At 41.2% G+C, this 20,149-nt stretch overlaps 1 protein-coding gene across 2 annotated transcripts in view; it reads right to left on the bottom strand.

Annotated features, from left to right (window-relative positions):
* Positions 1-4,449: 4,449 nt before the first annotated feature.
* Positions 4,450-20,149, bottom strand: part of setd1a (SET domain containing 1A, histone lysine methyltransferase) — a 29,540-nt gene continuing 13,840 nt past the window's right edge. For both annotated transcript variants that reach the window (XM_034219859.1, XM_034219858.1), the window contains exons 10-21: positions 19,557-19,641; positions 19,263-19,405; positions 18,926-18,965; positions 18,644-18,833; positions 18,451-18,494; positions 15,877-17,165; positions 14,866-15,214; positions 14,515-14,693; positions 10,062-10,172; positions 7,342-7,461; positions 6,898-7,035; positions 4,450-6,529 (exon numbers count right to left, since the gene is read on the bottom strand). In XM_034219859.1, the coding sequence (XP_034075750.1) occupies positions 6,356-6,529; positions 6,898-7,035; positions 7,342-7,461; positions 10,062-10,172; positions 14,515-14,693; positions 14,866-15,214; positions 15,877-17,165; positions 18,451-18,494; positions 18,644-18,833; positions 18,926-18,965; positions 19,263-19,405; positions 19,557-19,641 (2,862 nt within the window). In that variant the 3' untranslated portion in view covers positions 4,450-6,355. The remainder of the gene's footprint in view (positions 6,530-6,897; positions 7,036-7,341; positions 7,462-10,061; positions 10,173-14,514; positions 14,694-14,865; positions 15,215-15,876; positions 17,166-18,450; positions 18,495-18,643; positions 18,834-18,925; positions 18,966-19,262; positions 19,406-19,556; positions 19,642-20,149) is intronic.

The raw sequence follows: 20,149 nt of genomic DNA on the forward strand, positions 1-20,149 counted from the left end.
ATACGGCTCTGGCCTGAACTACCAAGAGCCGAGCAGTGACGGCAGCAAAATCAGTTGGACGAGATTGAATGGTAAACAATTATTATATTCGTAAAGTGTACAGCTAATATATATATATATGATTCTGTTTTCTTCAAGGTTGTGTCTTCCTGGTCGAATGTACTTATTGTAAGTCGCTTTGGATACAAGCGTCAGCTAAATGCAATGTAATGTAATGTAATATACATTAATTTGATATAAAACAATATATTTTTCAGTGGGCTGTGTCCGTCGAAAACTGCTAGCTACTGTCTGCTGTACGCACCTAGATGTTGCTGCCGTCACTGCTCGGCTCTTGGTAGTTCAGGCATTTATCAAACCTGGCAACCCCGGGTTTCCTGGCAGCTGTCAATCAAAGTCCAGTGGCTCCGCCCCAAAGTGCCAGAAACTTTTCACGCGCACGTAGACAGACTCCGCGAGGCTAACACTCCCGGCCCCTACACACGGGGGCGTGCGTTACCGCTTCAACGCTTCTGCCCATTCACTTTGAATGGGGTGACGTCACGATTCGCCGAACTGCATTGTGGGAGCAAAGCGTAGCTTCTCTCGCGGTGCTCGCTGCAAAAGTAGAACAATGTTCTACTTTTGCCGCCTCGACGGAGGCGTCAGCCAATCAAATCCCGCGTATGCAAATCTGACAGCACAAGCGCTAGCCAATCAAACCGCGTGTATGTTGGGAGAGCCAGACCGCAGTTATTTCCCATGTCAAAAAATGGAGGAGGAAATTATCGTGACGTTAGGGAATCACCCGGTACTATATGACCAGTCCCTCTTTACATACAGGGATACAAACCGGAGGAGCCAGGCGGAGGTGGCAGAGACAGTGGGTGAAACTGGTAGGTGTTCGCCTGTTTGGGGAGTTTATAGCCAGTGTACTTCGTTTGAATGGACAGCTAGCAAGCATAGACAGTATATTTAGCCAGCATGGATGTAGCATGAATGCTTTGCTTTGTATGTCCGGGGCGGGACATTCATGTGATTGGTTGTTGGTCGCGTTGTTCGTAAAAAATCCCCAAGCTTCAGACACGCCCACCGCCAAGCGGTAACGCACGCCGCCGTGTGTGGGGGCCGTCCCGCGAGCAAGCAAGAGGGCTGTCTCTCTCGCTCGCGGGCGCAGAGCCGCTCGCGGGGGTTTAATCTGCGCGCGAGGGTCATTTTATGCGCGTGTAAAAGCACATTTTCCGCTCGTGAGTAGCTTGTTTTACGCGCTAGAATATTGACCCAAATCTGACTCCATATATATGTCTCGCCTGACCGTCTGACAGGGGTGCAGTTCTGACTCCATAGAGAGCACCAGAACGCCGCTCCGCTCCTGCACTTCCAAAAATTGCAGAACCAATAAGGAGCCGTACACATGCCGCAGTTTTTGCGTGGCTGTGTCTTTGTTGTAAGCCCAGTTATGGAGTCAGATTTGGGTCAATATTCTCGCGCGTAAAACAAGCTACTCACGAGCGGAAAATGTGCTTTTACACGCGCATAAAATGACCCTTGCGCGCAGATTAAACCCCCGCGAGCGGCTCTGCGCTCGCTCGCGAGAGAGACAGCCCTCTTGCTTGCTCGCGGGAGTGTCAGCCTCGCGGAGTCTGTCTACGCGCGCGTGAAAAGTTTCTGGCACTTTGGGGCGGAGCCACTGGACTTTGATTGACAGCTGCCAGGAAACCCGGGGTTGCCAGGTTTGATAAATGCCTGAACTGCCAAGAGCCGAGCAGTGGCGATCTGTTCATCTGTCATACTGATCATACAGTCAATTACTTTGTTGTTATTAGCATCTGGTTCGCTAGCTATGCTAACGAAGCTTTTTCTACAACCAGTGAGGTAAAGGCACATCTTTATATGATCATTATAGTTATACAAAAATAAGAGAATAAAGTAAACAGGTATAAAATACTATATGACGGTAACAAAAAGTTGTTATTAATAAACAAGAATACAGTTTGAAAGGGGAGTGATTTGTAAAATATCCATAAAGAAAAATAAATCTGCTTACAGTTCTGTTTCATATGGGTGTTGAGAAATGTATCCATAGATCTCTTAATGTTGCTCTCAAAGTGCAAAAATCTTTGGAAACTAAATACATTTGCACACATCTTGTGTCCATATCTTTCTGTTTTGGTGGTCATGCCACAACCGTGCACGTGAATGCATGTGCGAGTCATGGTAAAAGATCTGGATTAAGAGGTTGCTTTTTCTTTGCACAGCATGAAAGAAAGGTGAAATGAATGGGCTGTGATTTTAGTATTTTTAAGCAGAGGTCAACCATTTGTACGGCCCTCGGAGGATGTTGAAAACATTGAAATGGCCCTTGAGAGGAAAAAGGTTCCCCACCCCTGGTTTAAGGACTTGTTAGTGGATCAGAAACTGTGAACAGAGTTGGACAGTGCTGCCGTAAAGTTTTCTTAGCGGAAGAAATACGATAATTTTAAGTCAATAAAATCATTTCAATTAATATTGGGAGTCGATTCCTTAGTTTGATTAGTATCTGGCCATGTAATAAGCGGGATAATGTGCAGCGACTTGGTCATTATGGGGAAAAGAACATCCTGAAGTTCAGGCTGATCTTGATTACGTAAACACCAGGTTTACTTATCTACCGGCACACTTTTTCTCTGGTGTCGGAATATCCCGCGATGTTAGTGAATTCTTAAAAAACAAAACACCATTTCGGGTTAAAATGAGTTGTAACTGTGTTACTGAGAATTGTAACGGGTAGTGTATTATCCAAATGTCATTAGTAATGCCTTACATTACTTCGTTACAGCAAAAACTAATACATTACTGTAAATCCGTTACTTTTGTAACGTGTTACTCCCAACACTGCCTATTAGTAAATGAAATGGTGCTCTAGAATGACCAATTAACAAAGTCAGAGACATATATAAATAGTTTAAGTGAGTCATCAAACATAATCATAGGATGGATAACAATGAAATGATGTCTAACTAAGACATTTTACTTTATAAAACATCCACTGGGGAAAGGATTTATTGACAATGTGTGTGAAACATATGTTGGTATCCCCTTGCAGTGGTGACAGCTGAGTGCTGTAAGTACATTATGGAAACAATGTGTACAAACAAGTTATTTACTGTAGTTTGCACATTGTAGATCTTGTTTGCACACGATCACTGTGCCTAATATGGATGGGACTTCAGAGGGTCTATGGTTAAGAAATAATATATAATATTAAAGATACATCATCAAATGACAACCAAAGCTGTTACCCAGACCATGTTTCTAAATATACAGCATCTGAAAGCAGCACTGCAGTGTTTTCATTTTTGTCAACCATAATTATGTGTAAATTACTGGCCACTGAATTTCACTAAGTACACTGTTGCTTCTTTTGACTGATATTAACCTTTGTGGTTTGAAATAATTGCTGACCTTGATGTAACACCATATATTATTAAAGGTTCCTTTACGGTCAAGGCCGTTGCACACCCCGATTTGGAGGCCGGTCAAAGGGAGGTTTACTTTACTGTGTTATCATGCCATTTGATCACTTAATCAGACTTTGCTTGGCTCTCCCTGCAGCCACTAAAGGCTTTTTATAACATCACATTAGTATCCTGCAACAGGATGACTAACGGGAGGGCTACTTCTGTATGCCTTCTGCCCTCCCACTTCTACTAATTTTGTTTGTTTTTTAGATGTATAAACTGTCTAAATTGTTGAAATACTAGAATAAATAAAAACATTCAGTAATAGTCCCTAAGAATGTTAAACACTGTATTGAGTATTAGGAAGGGAATTAGTTGACTGAAATGCATTCCAGATTTTTGAATGAATAATTATGTTTTAAGTACACATGCAGGGGCTTCACACACATTTTTTCAAACTGTACGTAGTGATTGCATATGGCCCCTCCACCCTTTCCCTTGTTTGTGTGTATTTCTGTTCAGTTTATTCAAAAATAAGCCAAGAAGAGAATTATCATAGTTTGGGGAACAAAAACAGGTGAAGTGTTTTTTCAAGCTGAGATTATTTCAGGTCTAGTAAATAATGCATCTTAAAAATACTGATTATTAAAGAATCATGTGTTGAAACCTCTTTTTACTCACGCCACCTCCTGGCGTGAGTAAAAGGTCTTCCTCTCCTATCGTCATCCGATTGAATAGATTTCAGCACTTCCTCTCGTTTCTCTGAACAGGAAGCATCTAAATTGCAGGTGCATGGTAGGAACCATTTTCAAGTGAGGAAATGGGACTTGGTAGTTTCCACTATGCAAGCAACTTCCTTTTGAACACTGCATATTACCCCCTAGTGTTTCAAAATGTATTCGTAACTTCTCTGTGACATGTAAACACTAGAGGAACCTGTAGACTGACTCACAGTTGTCTACATTTCTCTCCAACACTGGCTGAACCTTTGTGCTATGAACAGTAGGAGGACAGTTATTGAAAAACATGGTTTCATTTATTTAAAAAATATTTTAATGCACCATTAATAAAGGGTCCAACGCATTAATACAAGAAATATTGCAAATAATATTAAAATAATCATCAAATTAAAAGGAAAAACAATAAAAAATAAATGAATGGAAGGTATGTACATGTTTCATCCTCATGGAGAGCAGAAAAGGAACAACATATTTACAGCTTGAAATCAGTGTGTTTCTACGAGAAACAAACACTTCTACAATATTTACATGTACTTCTTTGATTTCATCTTTTTATACTGTAGTAAAGAGGGTTTGTTTGTGATGAAAGGCTTTCATTGCAACACAAAATATCTTACACATTTTCCTGTTTGGGAGGGAACAAAATAAAACCAAACTTTAGTGAAAAGTTTAAAATGAAAGTTAAACTTTGGACGGCCATAGCCATGTGAAAAACAGAGACACAACACAAGGGCCATATACATCCTGCTGTCTGCGGCATATTGCAAACCCACGGAGCGTATCTATACCTTCCACCCATCTACACTGCAAACAGATCCTACGCTGGACACTTGTTTACATTAGGCCGATGCATTTCCAGGGAGAGATGTTTCTTTGGGGCGAACCACTCCGCACTTCCAAATAAAATACATACTAATGTATTCTTGAAAGGCCCTCAAACCAGGGGGATAAACACTCACAATCGAAACATTTAAAGAGACCTGACCAAATCCAATAAATGTGCCTTTTAAACATGTAGCACACAGATTGACTAAGTTAAAAACTGAACACAGATTTGAACAGGACCTGAATGAGTTTGGTGGTAATCATTGCCTGAAGAACGTAGTATGCCTACTTTTGACCTTTGCTTTGATGGAACGCAGATAAACATATAGAGAGAGATTATGCAAACAAACATGGTTCTTGTTCTCGTCACAACACTTTGTTAACATAGCTCTAACTTTGGGGAAAAAAGGAAAAAGAAACACAGGCTAAATCCCTGTTGTGCTGGTCCTGCAGGCAGAAATTCAGGAACCATGTAAAAATAAAACACAATTTAGCAACAACCTAACTGACATATATCCACGTGGGTCAAAAACAAGAGTTGAAAGGTTTTTTTTCTCTCATCCAGAAGAAAGGTTGTGGCCAATCAGGGGAGCAAGAACATGAGGGTTTGATGGGGCTGGTGAACAAAGGACAGTGGGCTGGGTACACTGAAGCTCATTTCACTGTAAGATACTTACAGCTAATGCAACTGAATAACAATATAATTAATAATAGCTATATTATTATATAATACTATGAAATTGAATTTAAAAAAAGCTCTTCACAATCTTCACACTTGGAAATCTTGCATAACTGAAGACCAAATTGAATGAAGTTTGTCATTTTAAAATGCGCCTATAAGAAGCGCTTTTAAAAACCCTGAATTTGTCAGATATTCCTGTGCGTCTGTGCGTGGATCTGTGTGGATGGGTGGGTGGCAGCAGGGAGGGATGCGACACGGCAAGAGTGATCCAGGATGTGTATTATGTAAGCCGACGTAGACATAGAATAATGGCGTTTTCTGTTTTGTTTTACCGTGCTCCTTCAATCTGATAATGGCTTGGAAATAGAAAGACCTTTTATGCCTGGCTACACGAAACATCCTGGTTAAAAAAATAACAACCAATGGAGTCCAACAATCGCCCCACAAAAGAAGCGGACGTCCCCCAACTAGTATTCTCATGCCAGGTGACACTAACCTCTCCCCTGGCTTGTGAAACTGCCATGTGAATGAAAAGTGGGCATGAAAGTGCAAATGTGTGTGTCTCTGTTTCCTGGGTAATGTGAGGAGGGTGGGTTCATAGAGTGGCCTGGCCTTTCGATGTACACTCTACAAAGGGTGAATCAAGTGGGGGTCTGGGTGTTGCCAGGTGACGAAGAAAAGCACATCCACTAGTTCAGTGTCCCGCGGCAGTTCTCCGTCCCACACAGGCAGGGGATCTTGTTGTCCTCCAGAGGGAACTTGTAGTCGTAGGTGATCTCCTCGTTGACGGCGATGGCCTGCTTCGAGTAGATCACAATCTTTTTCTGGGACTCTATTGTGATTACCTTGGCGTAGCAGTTTGGCTGGAGGAACAAAGCAATAAGAGAAGGATGAGGAACAGCGCCAGAAGAATTTGAAAATAAACATTTAAAATGTGTCAGTCTGTTAACTATGACAACGACATGTTTTTTGTATCTTACATTGGAGAAGGGACCAGGATTAGGCTATTTAGTTTTGGTGATGTGGTTTCTTTTTTTTACCTTTTTGTACCTTGGAAATATTCCAAGAAAGAGTTGTAAATAAAACGAAAGAAAAACAAAATGCTCTCGAAGAACCCTGCATCCGTTGCCCTTCTTAGCGACATAATCAACTCTCTCTGCTGAATGAACAGAATTCAACTTCAAAATGGTAAATACTGGGAAGAATAGGACTGAAGATGTTCGGGACTCACAGTGCAGCAGTGGTTGATAAATCTTGCCAGGTTGCCAACTTTTGTGGCATCAATAATGGTGTCGTGGTCCACTCTGAACAGGTAGCTGCTCCCGATGCCCTGCTGCGCGTACCGCTTCTCTCGATTGTCAGCCACCATCTGGACACACACAAAACATGTTGTTCACAAATCTTATAATAACTCTGAGCCAACAGCAGCAGTATCTGAAGATTTCTATATTTAAAAATGACTAATCGATTATCAAAACAGTTCTTTTTTGCAAAACAATTATGAAATGAACCAATAATGTAATGATGATTGAGCTTTCTAAACAGAACACTTGCAGTTCAGCTTACATATTTTATTAATATTGTAGCTGCAATGTCATCACTGCATGAAACTTGAGATGGATAACTGGAAGGGTTTGCTTTTAAAACACACAGTGAATCAGACGGGAGGCCGTACCTGTCGGATGTTCTGACCCACGTACTCGATGACCATCTCATCAGCAGCTATGGGCTCCATGGCGAAAAGACCCCACTCGTGGATTCTGCTGCGTCCGAAGCGAAGCCTCTTCTTTCGGTACTGCACAAAGACAGAAAAGACTCACTGTAATAAAGGTCTTGGTAACAAACAAAGTATGCAAACACTCAGATGAATATGTTTAAAGTTTTCATTAAAATGCTAGTACATGTGTGAAGTAAATGCTGATTGTGCTTTTAGGTGACTTGGTTTGTAACTGCACTCATCACAGTTCCAGCAATAAACAGCCTCCACCCTAAAATATGACCTCAGCCCTCCTTTAGGGTGTTGCTAATGAAGGGAGGGCATCCAGACTGATTTCCTGTCGTGTTTCACACAGGGTTAACTCTGTGAAATGTTTGGCCTTGGCAGCAACAGAAACAGGCGGCCTGCGTTGAAGGATTAACGCCTTCCTAGGGAGCAAGTTAATCACCAAAAGTGTACAGCTGGCAACTCCTCATTGAAAGCAGGACTTGTGAAAGGAACCAGCAGTTTGTTGGTTCAACAAAAAGTTATTTTGTGTATGCAAAGTCATTAAACTACATCAGGGCTATTCAATTAGTTTGGAATGGGGGCCGGTTGATGAAAATGATCCAAAGCAAGGGGCCGGGAAAAAGATGGCTTGAAATATGAGCAATCATATTAAGAGCTTCAGCTACAGTAAATAGTGGAGTGCATATATTGTGTTTAATTAAACCAAACAACAAGGCCTTTATAGATCTAAATGGCAAGTTCAGAACTAGGGATGGGTACCGAAACCCGGTATTAAACGTGCCCTGGGGCTGAATTATTAAAGACCGTGGTACCATTAAGCTCCGACGTTAGCTGTCTTTTTATCGGTACTGGAGACATGTAAAACATATATGTCATGTGTATTATTGCTACACAAACATTATATTGCAGTTTTAGTGTCGCCAACTCCGTTTCTAATGCAAAAAGACTGCAAAATGCTTCTATGATTATTTTGAGTATTTTCGATCTCTAGCCCCCGCCTGCTTGCGAGGGGGCGGGGCAGTTTACACACACGCGGCTGCTACATGCAACACACACACACACACACACACACACACACACACACACACACACACACACACACACACACACACACACACACACACACACACACACACACACACACACCACACACACACACACACACACACACACACACACACACACACACACACACACACACACACACACACACACACACACACACACACACACACACACACACACACACACACACACACAGGAGATGGCGGAGAGAACGCGCTCCGAGGTGTGGTTAAACTTTACCCGTCTTGATGCTCGTTGCCTAAAGTGCACTAAGAGTTTAGCATGTACTGTAAGGGCGGTAACACGAGCAATTTGTCTAAACATTTATCAAAAGTGCACCACATTCAGACGGAGGAATGCACCGGGTTCCACTGTCTTTCTAGCAGCTCCGTAGCCCCATCCACGAGTAATGCTTCCACGTCAGGTGTTATGTATGCTAGCAGCAACACATGGAGTTAACTCAATTATACAAACATGGGTTAATGATTAGAGGTAACTGAGTTATTTATTTTGTTAAAGTTTCAGCTATTCTGTTTACAGTTCTGTCATCGATTTGCTAAAACGTTGTTGTTTCTTTTGATGTGAAATAATATGTATTTCATTTAAATAAAAAGCAATGTTAGTTTTGTTCACAATTTGTTTAGTTAGTTTACCTTATTTTTTTCTCCAAAAGAACCGATAAAAGTACCGTTAAAAGACCGGATCGATAAGCGGTATCGATAAAAGTAGTAGTACCGTTAAAACCTTAACGATACCCATCCCTATTCAGAACTCAGTAGGCCTACATGTGAAGCTAATTTAACCATCAACATCATTTCATTTAGGTGAAATTATCTAATCATTCACGCAGAGGTAGGTGGGTTCGAAACCCGAGCCCACCAACGTTTTCAGGCAATGTTTTCCCCTCTATCTCATAATTTAACACCCTCTCTGGAATAAAGGCACTCTGGCCCAAAAAAAATCTTTCAAAAAAAAAAGTAAGATTACTTTTTAACATACTCAAAGGGCCAGTGAATATCACCCGGGGGCCGGATTTGGCCCGCGGGCCGCCTATTGAATAGCCCTGAACTACACTAATCAAGCAATCAATCAAACTTGTATTGAAGTTGTTAGAAGACACCATATACACATTTAGGGTAGCAGTTTGTTTTTAAGTGTTTTTGCATGGCAGTGTTTTCTCTGTACTATGCACAGCAACATGCTCAAAGGTGCCTGTTGTTGCAATAAGGTGGCTTTACCGACTGCTGATTCAATCTGAACGTTGTCATGGCAGTGAGGAGATTACAGTGTTTGGAAAAAGAAAATGCTTCACCAATGGCTATTACCTTTACAGAGGTGTGTTTCTTTCCTAACGCCATGATGGTTAAGAATGATTTCCGCCAAGGACGTTCATCTTTTTTAAAGTATTTTCAAGGATAGAATATGATTTTATTTTATTTCAAGAATAATTAAAGTACTATACACAATACAAAATATAAGATAATTGTATTGTGACATTTTAATACTGGCAAATGCTAAGAAATTTGAACCCTCGGGGACCTTAAGGTTTTGTAGCTTCAATGTGAATCTGGTAGCAGAACATGAGATAACATGGCCGTATGTACCTTCAGCTGGTTGAGTTTGAGCAGGTCAGAGTCCACGACCGCCGTTGTGCCGATGGCGGTGAGGAGGCGGCGCTGCTCTGAGCGTCTCTCTGACAGCACCCTGTTTGCTCCCTGGTAGAAAAAGAGACGGTAAACAACATTAGAATTGCACCACTGGCACAATCGCACTTCACATGGCCTTGACCTAGAGGAGAATGACCCAGACTTTTAACTTTGACCCTCATTTGTTCATGTGGGTAAGGTTAATTTGTTATCTGTTACTGTGCAGGCAGATAAAACCAATTAAATGCTAAGAGGAAGCATGATGGAGGACTCAAGTTTCTCTCAATCCAACACATACTAGATGTGAATTCTGAAGGCTTTGAAACAATTATTACAAGTTGTTTTGAGTGGATCTTTCATTATTTAACTCTCAGAATGAGGTTCTCAAGCATATTTTTTTCAAACGAAGGAGCTCTGTCTATTTTTGTAGATGTTGAAAACATTTTGTATACAGTCCTATCTCACTGAGCTTTGAAAATATTTCCAAAGTGAACTCCTCCACAGTCAGATCACAAGGAAAAATAAAAGCGATCTCTGTGTACCTGAGTCAGGTGCTAATTTATTCATGATATCAAAAGGTGCTGACTGATGTGGTGTCTAATTACATCTCACTTTGTTGCGGGTGATGCTGACGGAGGTTCCATCATTAAAATGCAACAACAAATCTCCATGGCGGCAGTGAGACACGGCACAAAGCCAGAATGGAAAACAAAGGTTGCATAGGAACACAAAACAACCATTCGCTGAGTTTCCCCTGGAAATGCCAAATGTCAGCATCTGTGCTGACGTGTCTGCACAAACCTCAATCCAATTACACATTTGGTGAGCAGAGACCTAAATGTTTTGTCTACTGATGCCTTCCAGGATGTGAGGGCTCTATATTGTTTGGGTTGATTGTTTCAAAGTGGGATTTTTATAAATTAAATCCTTCAACAGGAGGGACTTGTTACATTTTAGGAGGTTTGTGGACTATCACGGATTATGCCTAAATATTCCAAATGGAAATGTTTTTGGATGAAGGTTAAAGTTTAATTAGTTTTAACAATGTTTAAACCCATGCACACGGTGTTGTTTTAAGAGCATATTTGGGACATCTGTCAGCCATCTCAGGGTTCTTACACATTTTCCAAAGTCAAATTCAAGCACTTTTCAAGCATTTTCAAGGTGCATTTTCCAGCTTTTCAAGCATCTTACAGCTGTTGTAAATTACATATTTATATACACATACTCAAATGATTATTTCCCTACCTTACATTAAATCAGATGTTCTTTATGCTATAAACAACCAAATGTGTGTTTCATAATAGCATTCTACTTGAGGATGAAAAATTAAAGAAAAAAAAACTAAGTTTAATATTTCAAAATGAGTGACCCATCTGTATGTTCCATATAACCTGGCTGAGCCAATATACAACAATCAGCCAAATAACTTTTCAATACATTATTGATTACTATTTTTGAGGTACTTTTAGGTTGGCAGTAAACACAAGTCAGAGGTACATGGTGTACTTCTACTCCACTACAGTTTAGAGGTAAATGGTGTACTTCTACTCCACTACATGTATTTAATACCTTTAGTTACTTTACAGATCAGGATGAATGATGTGAAATATAATCAAGTGTTAAATCAGACTTTAGTTCCACCTGGAGTAAATCCACCAGCTGCCCTGCATTATACAAAGTCATTCAAACTAGCTGCACCTTTACCAGCTTTGAGAACACTTTAATGATCAATCATTATAAAACATAACATATATATTATTCTGAAATGGACCAATCTGCACAATGACTACTTTTACTGTCGCTACTTTCACTATATTTTGATGAGAATACTTTTCTACTTTTACTTGAGGAACATTTTGAATGCAGGACTTTTACTGTGACAGAGTATTCCTACACTCTGGTACTTCTACTTTTGCTAAGTACAAGATCTGAGTACTTATAATTCCATTACAAGATCTGAATACGTGTACTTTTACTCAAGTACAAGATCTGAGTACTTATTCCACCTCTGGTAGCGTATTAGTCTGAATTGAGAGCTGCATAAAAATAGACTCACAATGGTAACAAGTGGAAAATAATATTTACAAATGTGTACAATGATTTGTAGGTAATGCTGACTACTCAAGACACCTGACTTATACATCTGCAAAGGAAGACTGTGTTCATTCTACAATTACATGGGATTAAAGCAAAATGTAGTTTTACTTGTATAACACTTCATTTTTATATAAAAGACAGTTTGTTTTCATTTGTTTTCAAATAAACAAAGTATTGGCTTTCAGAATATTAAACTTGTTTCGGCAAATTCAGATGATAAATACAACTTTGAAGCTTCGGCATAATTACAAGCAGAGAACGGACTAATGTAACGTCACAGCAAGCATAACAACAGCCGGTGTTTCTTGTGAGTCTCACACACACACACACACTCGCGAGCTTCCCCCAGACCAGTAATACAAACGAAAATGTGTCTTCGGGTCAATGTGACTGATTTCGAGAGAGCAAGTCACATTTGTTTTAGGCACGAAACATACAACCAGTGGAAATACATTGCTTTCAAAATCGCTCTGTGTCGAATCAATAGATTATATTTCGTGACTATAACACGAAATGCCGTGAGTGCTTCATCCTCTGAACACCACAGGATGGCGACTGTAACGCACATATTAACATAGGTACGCTCCTCTGAAATGATTGTCCCCTGCAATTATTATTATCCCTCAATCGAGTTCGCTAATCAGCTAGCTAACGTTAGCTTAAACAAACGTAACATGCAACGTTAGCCTAATCTAAAATGCTCTACTACGGCGTACCTTTCATGTGGCTCGTCAGCGCAGACTCTCGCATCGTTATTTTTGCAAACTTTGCAGGAGGCTACTCGTGGGCTTGACCCTCGTCTTAGCCATGGCTTGTATTTGTCTTCTGCTAGCCAACGCTCGTTGAAACGGCAACCTCCTGGCACACAGTCATCTATCACTCTCATCAGAATGCCCAGGTCACACGTAACACAAACACTTGCAGGTCGCGCGCATAGCGCGGGAAGGCCGCAGCGGAGCTGTTTTATGTAAAAGCAAAGCAATTCTTTTCTTTTAATCTAAAAAGCGAACTATTCAGTCAGACAGCAATTTATTGTAAAAGTAAAGCATTTACATTTTCAAGCACTTTATCTCAATTTCAAGCACCATTCCCAAAATTCAAGCACTTTCCCAACCTTGAAAACACCACGTCAAATTTCAAGCATTTTCAAGGATTTCAAGCACCCGTACGAACCCTGCCATCTGTATCGCAGAATGCTACTCTGAGTGTAAGAAATAAATTATCTTTTTCAATAAAAATAAAAATTAGGACTACTAAGGAACTGTGAATGTGTCTTTTGAACGTTGCTATTCAACCAGTTACAGTTTTGTTTTATAGTCCTAAAATTCCAAATAGCCGAGCAGCTATTTGGAAAAGCTGTATCACTGTTCCACAGATCTCAACATTTTAATCTCTACTGGAAACTCTCTAATTATTCCAACTCGCAGCCAAACGGCTGAGGGCCGATTCCACTTACCTACCTCCCTGCCAATTCAATTCCTAAGGGGTATTAATAAGCATCATCAAGCGTCATCTAAATGATAAAAGAAATATTTAAGGTCATATTAACCATCTATAATAACTATATCAAGTACTGTACCCCCTAGTGTTCATTTACAGAGCCAGCACAGCAACAGCAGGGTGCACTGGAACCACATTTGGATTCAAGCAAACTTTGTATACATTTTTTAACACAAACATTTTTATGCTTGATTTCATACTCATTTGTAATGAAATGGACTTACCAAACTTTAGTCCAGAGCAGTCCTTTAAATTCTCTCCTTTATAGTGAAGATTGTTCATGCATTGTTTTAAAAATGTTGTTTACTGTATCTTCATTATTTTAAAAGCTGGTTTAATAATTGTAATCAATAATAAAATAGGAACAACTGCAAAAGCACGGAGGGAAGTTGAATAAAATCTGATCAATACATTTCTGATTTCAAATGTTTCCTCTCCTCTGTTATTCATTTAAGAACCGGATAGTAGTTCCTTATTTGTTAAACAGGGGAGAAGAACTGCCAGTCTCCCTCGTGGTTTTAACACTCTTCGAAGAAAAAACATTGTAATAAAAACTTTTTTTACCAGAAAAAACGTTTGCCTTTGGGCATAAACCCAGGAGATTTGGAAACCAGAAATAGTTGTTCTCCCTTGCCTTTAGGGCTTTCATAATCAACAGAACCAAACAGGCAAACCTTCTTAGAATGAGTTGGCAATATCATTGAAGAAGCACCGTGTGGCATTCCTCGCTTACAATCTGAATCCTCCAAAAAGAAAGTAGAAGTGGTTATCAGTGGGGTTGCAGAATGAATGGAGTTAGGAGCATGCTTACCGAGAGGTCCACATTCTCCACCTCCCGAATGACCTGCTCCGGCAGGTCCAGGTCCAGATAGACGTCCTTCTCCTTGCGGCTGATGGCGTAGTAGCCCTCACTTCTGGCTGAACCGGTCACATGCTGACGCAGCTGTCCTGGGTTCTTCTTCTTACGCCGGGGGTTCGGCAAATTGGTTAGTGAAGCTCAAAGGTCAAGGACAATAGAAGACCACACGGTAAAATGGAGATACAACATAAATAGCAATATACTTGTTCATTCAAAAAAGCTTTAAATTGGTAACTGGGGTTCATTTCAACGCCAATCAAAAAACACATACTTAATGCAGGAGTAAATCATAGAAAAGGATATTGGTGTGATTGACCCAGTGGGTGTCGTTGAGCCAGTCCGAGCTGTGGTTGTCCTGTAACAACTTCTCATAAGTCTTCTTCAGCAAACTCAAGTCCTCGCCGTCCAGACCCGTGTTCCAGATATCATACAGGATGGTCATCTGCTCAAACTCACTGCGGTTGTCATACTTAATGGCTGATGGCTCGGATGCAGGGGCAGGTTTGGGCCAGCGCTGGGACGATGTTACCCCGGCCTCCTGCAGGAAGAGACGCTCGCTCTTCCTAACGTCTTCAACCATATCGTCCTCTGTGTCTGAGCTGGAAAGCTCCCCAGACTCAAGCTCCTCCACATCCACCTCTTCTTCTGAGTCCTGCACAGAAGGAGATGTTGTGATTGTTATTATGTTTATGAGTCATGGTAGCAGAGATGAGCAATAAGAATACCAATGAACTGTTACTAGATTGATCACAAGAAAAATCAATTTGACTCAGAAGATGACAAATTGATTTCATCCTATATCTTTGTTTTACAGTAATTATTTTTAAAAGCATGCTGCAAAGCTGCAAAACCGGCCTGGTTCCAGCCAGAAGCAAATGGCCAAATAAGTCAGTCAACCAGGTGTGCTGGAGGCCGAGCTACTTTCTCACAGCAGCAAGTTTGAACACAATTAATGAAAACACTAAGACTGATGTGACTGATTAGTTTGCTTGTAGAAAGGAACGGGGCCACATTCCTTCCAGCTCCAGGCCAGAATCCACAACAAATACAATGCTGGAAATACAAATGTTATGTATGTCTGTTATGCCAGCAGTTTCCTTTTTGATGAACACTTTGATTAGCGTGTTGGTATAAAGGCCAATACTATCTTTTTATGAGGATGGGAGAAATATGTGCCATCATTAAAACCTGGACCAACAAATGAGTCACTCTTCTTTTGTGTCACACACACTGACAGATTGTAAATGATGACACGCTGGTTACAGTAAAGACCTCAGAACACTTTTACAGGAACAAAGCAGAAGCTGCACGCACCTCTAGTTTCCGCTTCCTCTGTTTCTTACTTCCTGGCAGCTCCTTCTGAAGCTCAAGGTTTTCTTTGTCTTTCCTTCTCCACTTTTTGCTCATATCCTTTTCAAGTTCAAGACCTTTCCCAGCTATGGCCTTCTTCTTTGACGATGGCGGTAGAGATGCAGCCTGGCCTGCATCCTCAGACTCACAAAGCACTCCCATTGTGGATAAGAATTCCCCTTTATCTCCTCTGGATGAAAGGGCTTCTCCAATGACCTCCTCTGGCGCTTCAAGCACCCCAGAAATATTGTTAAGGTCTGCTGGAAGCAAGACTGAGGGGTCTTGTTTGGAGGAAGTCCTTTTGGTACCGGACGGTACTGTGAGAACAGGAGGTTTGCAGTAGTTGTGTTCCGTAATGACAAATATACCCTCTTGGCTCATTACCCGGGCCAGAGACTCTGAGGAGGAGAGATCACCTTCCATCTTCTGCTCTTCTGCCTCGTCAGATGTCTCCGTCTCCTCCGAGTCCCCGGTGTCAGGGTCCATTTTCAAAGCAACGTCAGCCAACACAGACAGGTCAGTGGTTGAATTCGAGGCCAGCTGCAGGAGGCTCGATGCCCCAAGCTGCTCTCTGAGTCTCAACCTCTGTTCACTTTCTTCCACATCCTCGTCTTCCTCTCTGAGGGAGTGACTGGAGGACGCAGACAAGCTGGTGGTCCGAGGCCTGCCTCTGGACCGTTTGTTGGCGGGATGGTTCGGAGGGGCCTCCTCGAAGGCCATCCTGCACAGAGAGGCGTGGTCCAATGGCAGGTTCTGCACAGTGCGGCACACCATACCAGGCGGGATGGGAGATTTGGGGGAATCTTTTCCTGTACCCCGTTTCCCAGCAGATTTGATAGGGGGGGTCTGAGGAGAAGCAGGGGGTCCCTTTTTGGATTCATCCAAATCTTGGTATCCAGACGGGGGCACAATGAGGGCATTGCCTTCACCTGGTTTGGAGGCAAAGGGAAGCAGTTGGATGCCCTTAGAGGGACGAGATGTGGGTGATGGAGAAGCGGTGACGGGAGAGTCTGGGTGCCTCCCAGGGGAGAAAAAGGGAGATTCACCTGACAGTTGGGAGGGAGATGGAGATACGGGTGCAGTCGGCAGCTGCATTTTGCTGTCGTTCTCGCCTGTGGAGAAAGAGACAGTCTTCCTGCGTTTCTTGAGAGGGGGCACAAGAACAATAGGGGACGAAGGCCGTGGGTACGGGGGTGATGGAGGACGCTTGCTGGGTACTGTTTTTGTATCTGGCTTGCTGTCCTTGGTTTCACCTGAGAGAACAAATATGAGTTTTGAGAGACCGATCCAAACTTTAGACAGTGCATTTAAAATGTTACAATTGTTGCACTACACATTTTAGCAATAACAAGGAGTAAAAGGCACAATGAGTAGGAATTGTATTAAAAACAATGTTTAAACTCATACAATAAAGCAACAAAAGATGCATATAAAATTGCCTACTTGTGTTTTGTAGTTACAAACAGCGACATATTCTAATAATTGTGCCTTTAACCTATGGTAGTGATAGTTGTTGTTTTTGCATTGGATAATATCAGGGATGCAAACTCATCAGGTATGAAAAAGGTGACAAGGATCCGAGCCCCCCCGACCCCACGGAATATCGGCTTTAAAATGAGGAATAACAGGATTGTAGCAGTCAGAACAACTAAAGCAGCAGTTAGTAATAAGTTAATAACAGAAACGCCAAAGAGTCACATCTAATAGAAATATATAAAAGCATTTATTCTAATTGTGTAGCAGTCAGTTTATCATTTTGGCAGCACTGTTGAGCATTTTGAAAATGTCTACTTTTACTCAAGTACAAGACCTGAGTACTTCTACTTTGACTCAAGAACAAGATCTGAGTACTTCCACTTTTACTCAAGTACAAGACCTGAGTACTTCTACTATTACTCAAGTACAATATCTGAGTACTTCTACTTTTACTCAAGAACAAGACCTGAGTACTTCTACTTTTACTCTAGTACAAGATCTGAGTGCTTCTACTTTTACTCTAGTACAATATCTGAGTACTTCTACTTTTACTCAAGAACAAGATCTATACTTATACCACCTGTTTATAGTCTATGAAAAAAACTATTAGAAAACGAAGGCTAAAGCTAACGTTAGCAGATAGTGACAATGTATGCTAGTTAGCCAGCTCAACGATAATATTGCGACAGAAACCCTTTTCAGTGCACATCCCGCTCTGCCACTCTGACAGGGAGCTCTGCTCTGAACACCTGAACGGCCCGTTCTAACAGCTGTTCACCAGCGGTCCAGTCTGTGCCACAGTGACTCCGCACCACAGTTAATATTAACGAACGCACCCGTAGGTAATGTAGCTGCTGAAGCTAGACCATCATCGTGGCCGCAGATTACTCCGGGTCCCAGACTCCCCCATACCCCAAAAATATTTTTATTGCAGATCTACATGAGTCACACACACGACCTATTTTGGATTCAAAACGGCGAATTTCACCTAAAGGTAACAAGTTTGCATCCCTGAATGTGATACGCAGTTTTTAATGACGTTGAGGAGGACTTTTGACCAACCTGTTTTGACTTCTGCCTTTGAAAAAGCACCTGCATTATTTTCCCTGGAAAGAAAAGAAGAAATACATTTGAAGCCAGTGATATTGACAATGAAACGTGCATTCAGTTGAATGAAATAGACAAATTGTATTTGTGGAATGGACAGATATTAGACATGGAACATGGAATAAACACAACGTTTCAAACTCCATACCTGCCGTGTTTTTCGCTTGTGCTGTCCATGGTCGAATCATCCATGGAGTCTGGCCCTTCACTCTCAGCCCTCTCTCCTTCCTCTTCATCCTCATCTTCAGAGGAAGATGAAGATGTAGATCCTGAAGATGAAGAGCCGTCAGAGGACGAGGAGAGGCTCTCATCGTCACTATCAGCACTAAGGGCATCATCTAAAAAAAAGAAAAGAAGATATTTGGGATCCTTATGACCTTTAACTGAAAGTAAACAGAAGTAAATGTCTTGTAATAAGATTGTGATTTACCATCAGATGCCTTTTCACTTCCCTCTTCCTCTTCATCCTCCTACAAATAAAAAGGATTATAGTTACAAAACTAATATATCACAGTGAAATGCTGCCATCTAGAGTGAGAACACAATTCTTAACAAACCTGATAACACAAAACACATTTGAAATCAATACCACGTACAAGCTGAATACATTCATACAAAAATATGTTATAATTCAACGCTCAGTCTGCTGTTTTAGTGAATACATTTGATGTAAACGGGTTTCGCAAAGTCTCATTTAAGCATACCTTTGGTTTGTTTATGTGCTCTTGATTTTTTGTTTGCTTACAATAAGAGATAACAACCCGAACCTTTTCAGTGGAGGAGCCATCAGATGTTTCCTCTCCCTCGCTGCCCAGCTCCCAAGGTTTACGACTTCTTGGCTTCTTTTTCCTCCTCTTGTTGTCTCTTTCAGCTCCATGTCTGCTTGCCTCTGGCATTCTCCCCGCACGAGCTGAAAACAATACATCAGTTTGAGAGTTAATAATAATAATTCATTTATTTTCTATAGGCGCCTTTCAAGGCTCTCAAGGTCGCAGAGTTAAATGCAGCAGGCCCTTTAAATCAAACCAGTCTTTACAATGTTAAAAATGAGCTCAACAAACCTTCGTCATCCTCGTCTGGTGGGGTCGAGGGCCGTGGCCTCTTCATGTCTCCCTCTTGAAGCTCCTGCGGTTCTTTCCTCTTTACCTAAACAAGTGGAAATCAACAATATTTTTTATAGCAATGAAACACAGCCAAGAATGGACTTTAACATCTTCAGGGTTCTTACACCTTTTCCAAAGTCAAATTCAAGCACTTTTCAATCATTTTCAAGGTGCATTTTCCAGCTTTTCAAGCATCTTACAGCTGTTGTAAATTACATATTTATATACACATACTCAAATGATTATTTCCCTACCTCACATTAAATCAGATGTTCTTTATGCTATAAACAACCAAATGTGTGTTTCGTGATAGCATTCTACACGAGGATGAAAAATTAAAGAATGAGTGACCTGTACGTAGACTGGGCCTCCCATATAACCTGGCTGAGCCAATATAAAACAATCAGCCAAATAACTTTTCAATACATTATTGATTACTATTGTTGAGGTAATTTTAAGTTGGCAGTGAACATAAGTCAGAGGTAACTGGTGTACTTCTACTCCACTACATGTATTTAATCCCTTTAGCTACTTCACAGATGTGGATGAAT

Source organism: Gymnodraco acuticeps, unplaced genomic scaffold (genome assembly GCF_902827175.1).
Source record: "Gymnodraco acuticeps unplaced genomic scaffold, fGymAcu1.1, whole genome shotgun sequence".
Taxonomy (NCBI): Eukaryota; Metazoa; Chordata; class Actinopteri; order Perciformes; family Bathydraconidae; genus Gymnodraco; species Gymnodraco acuticeps.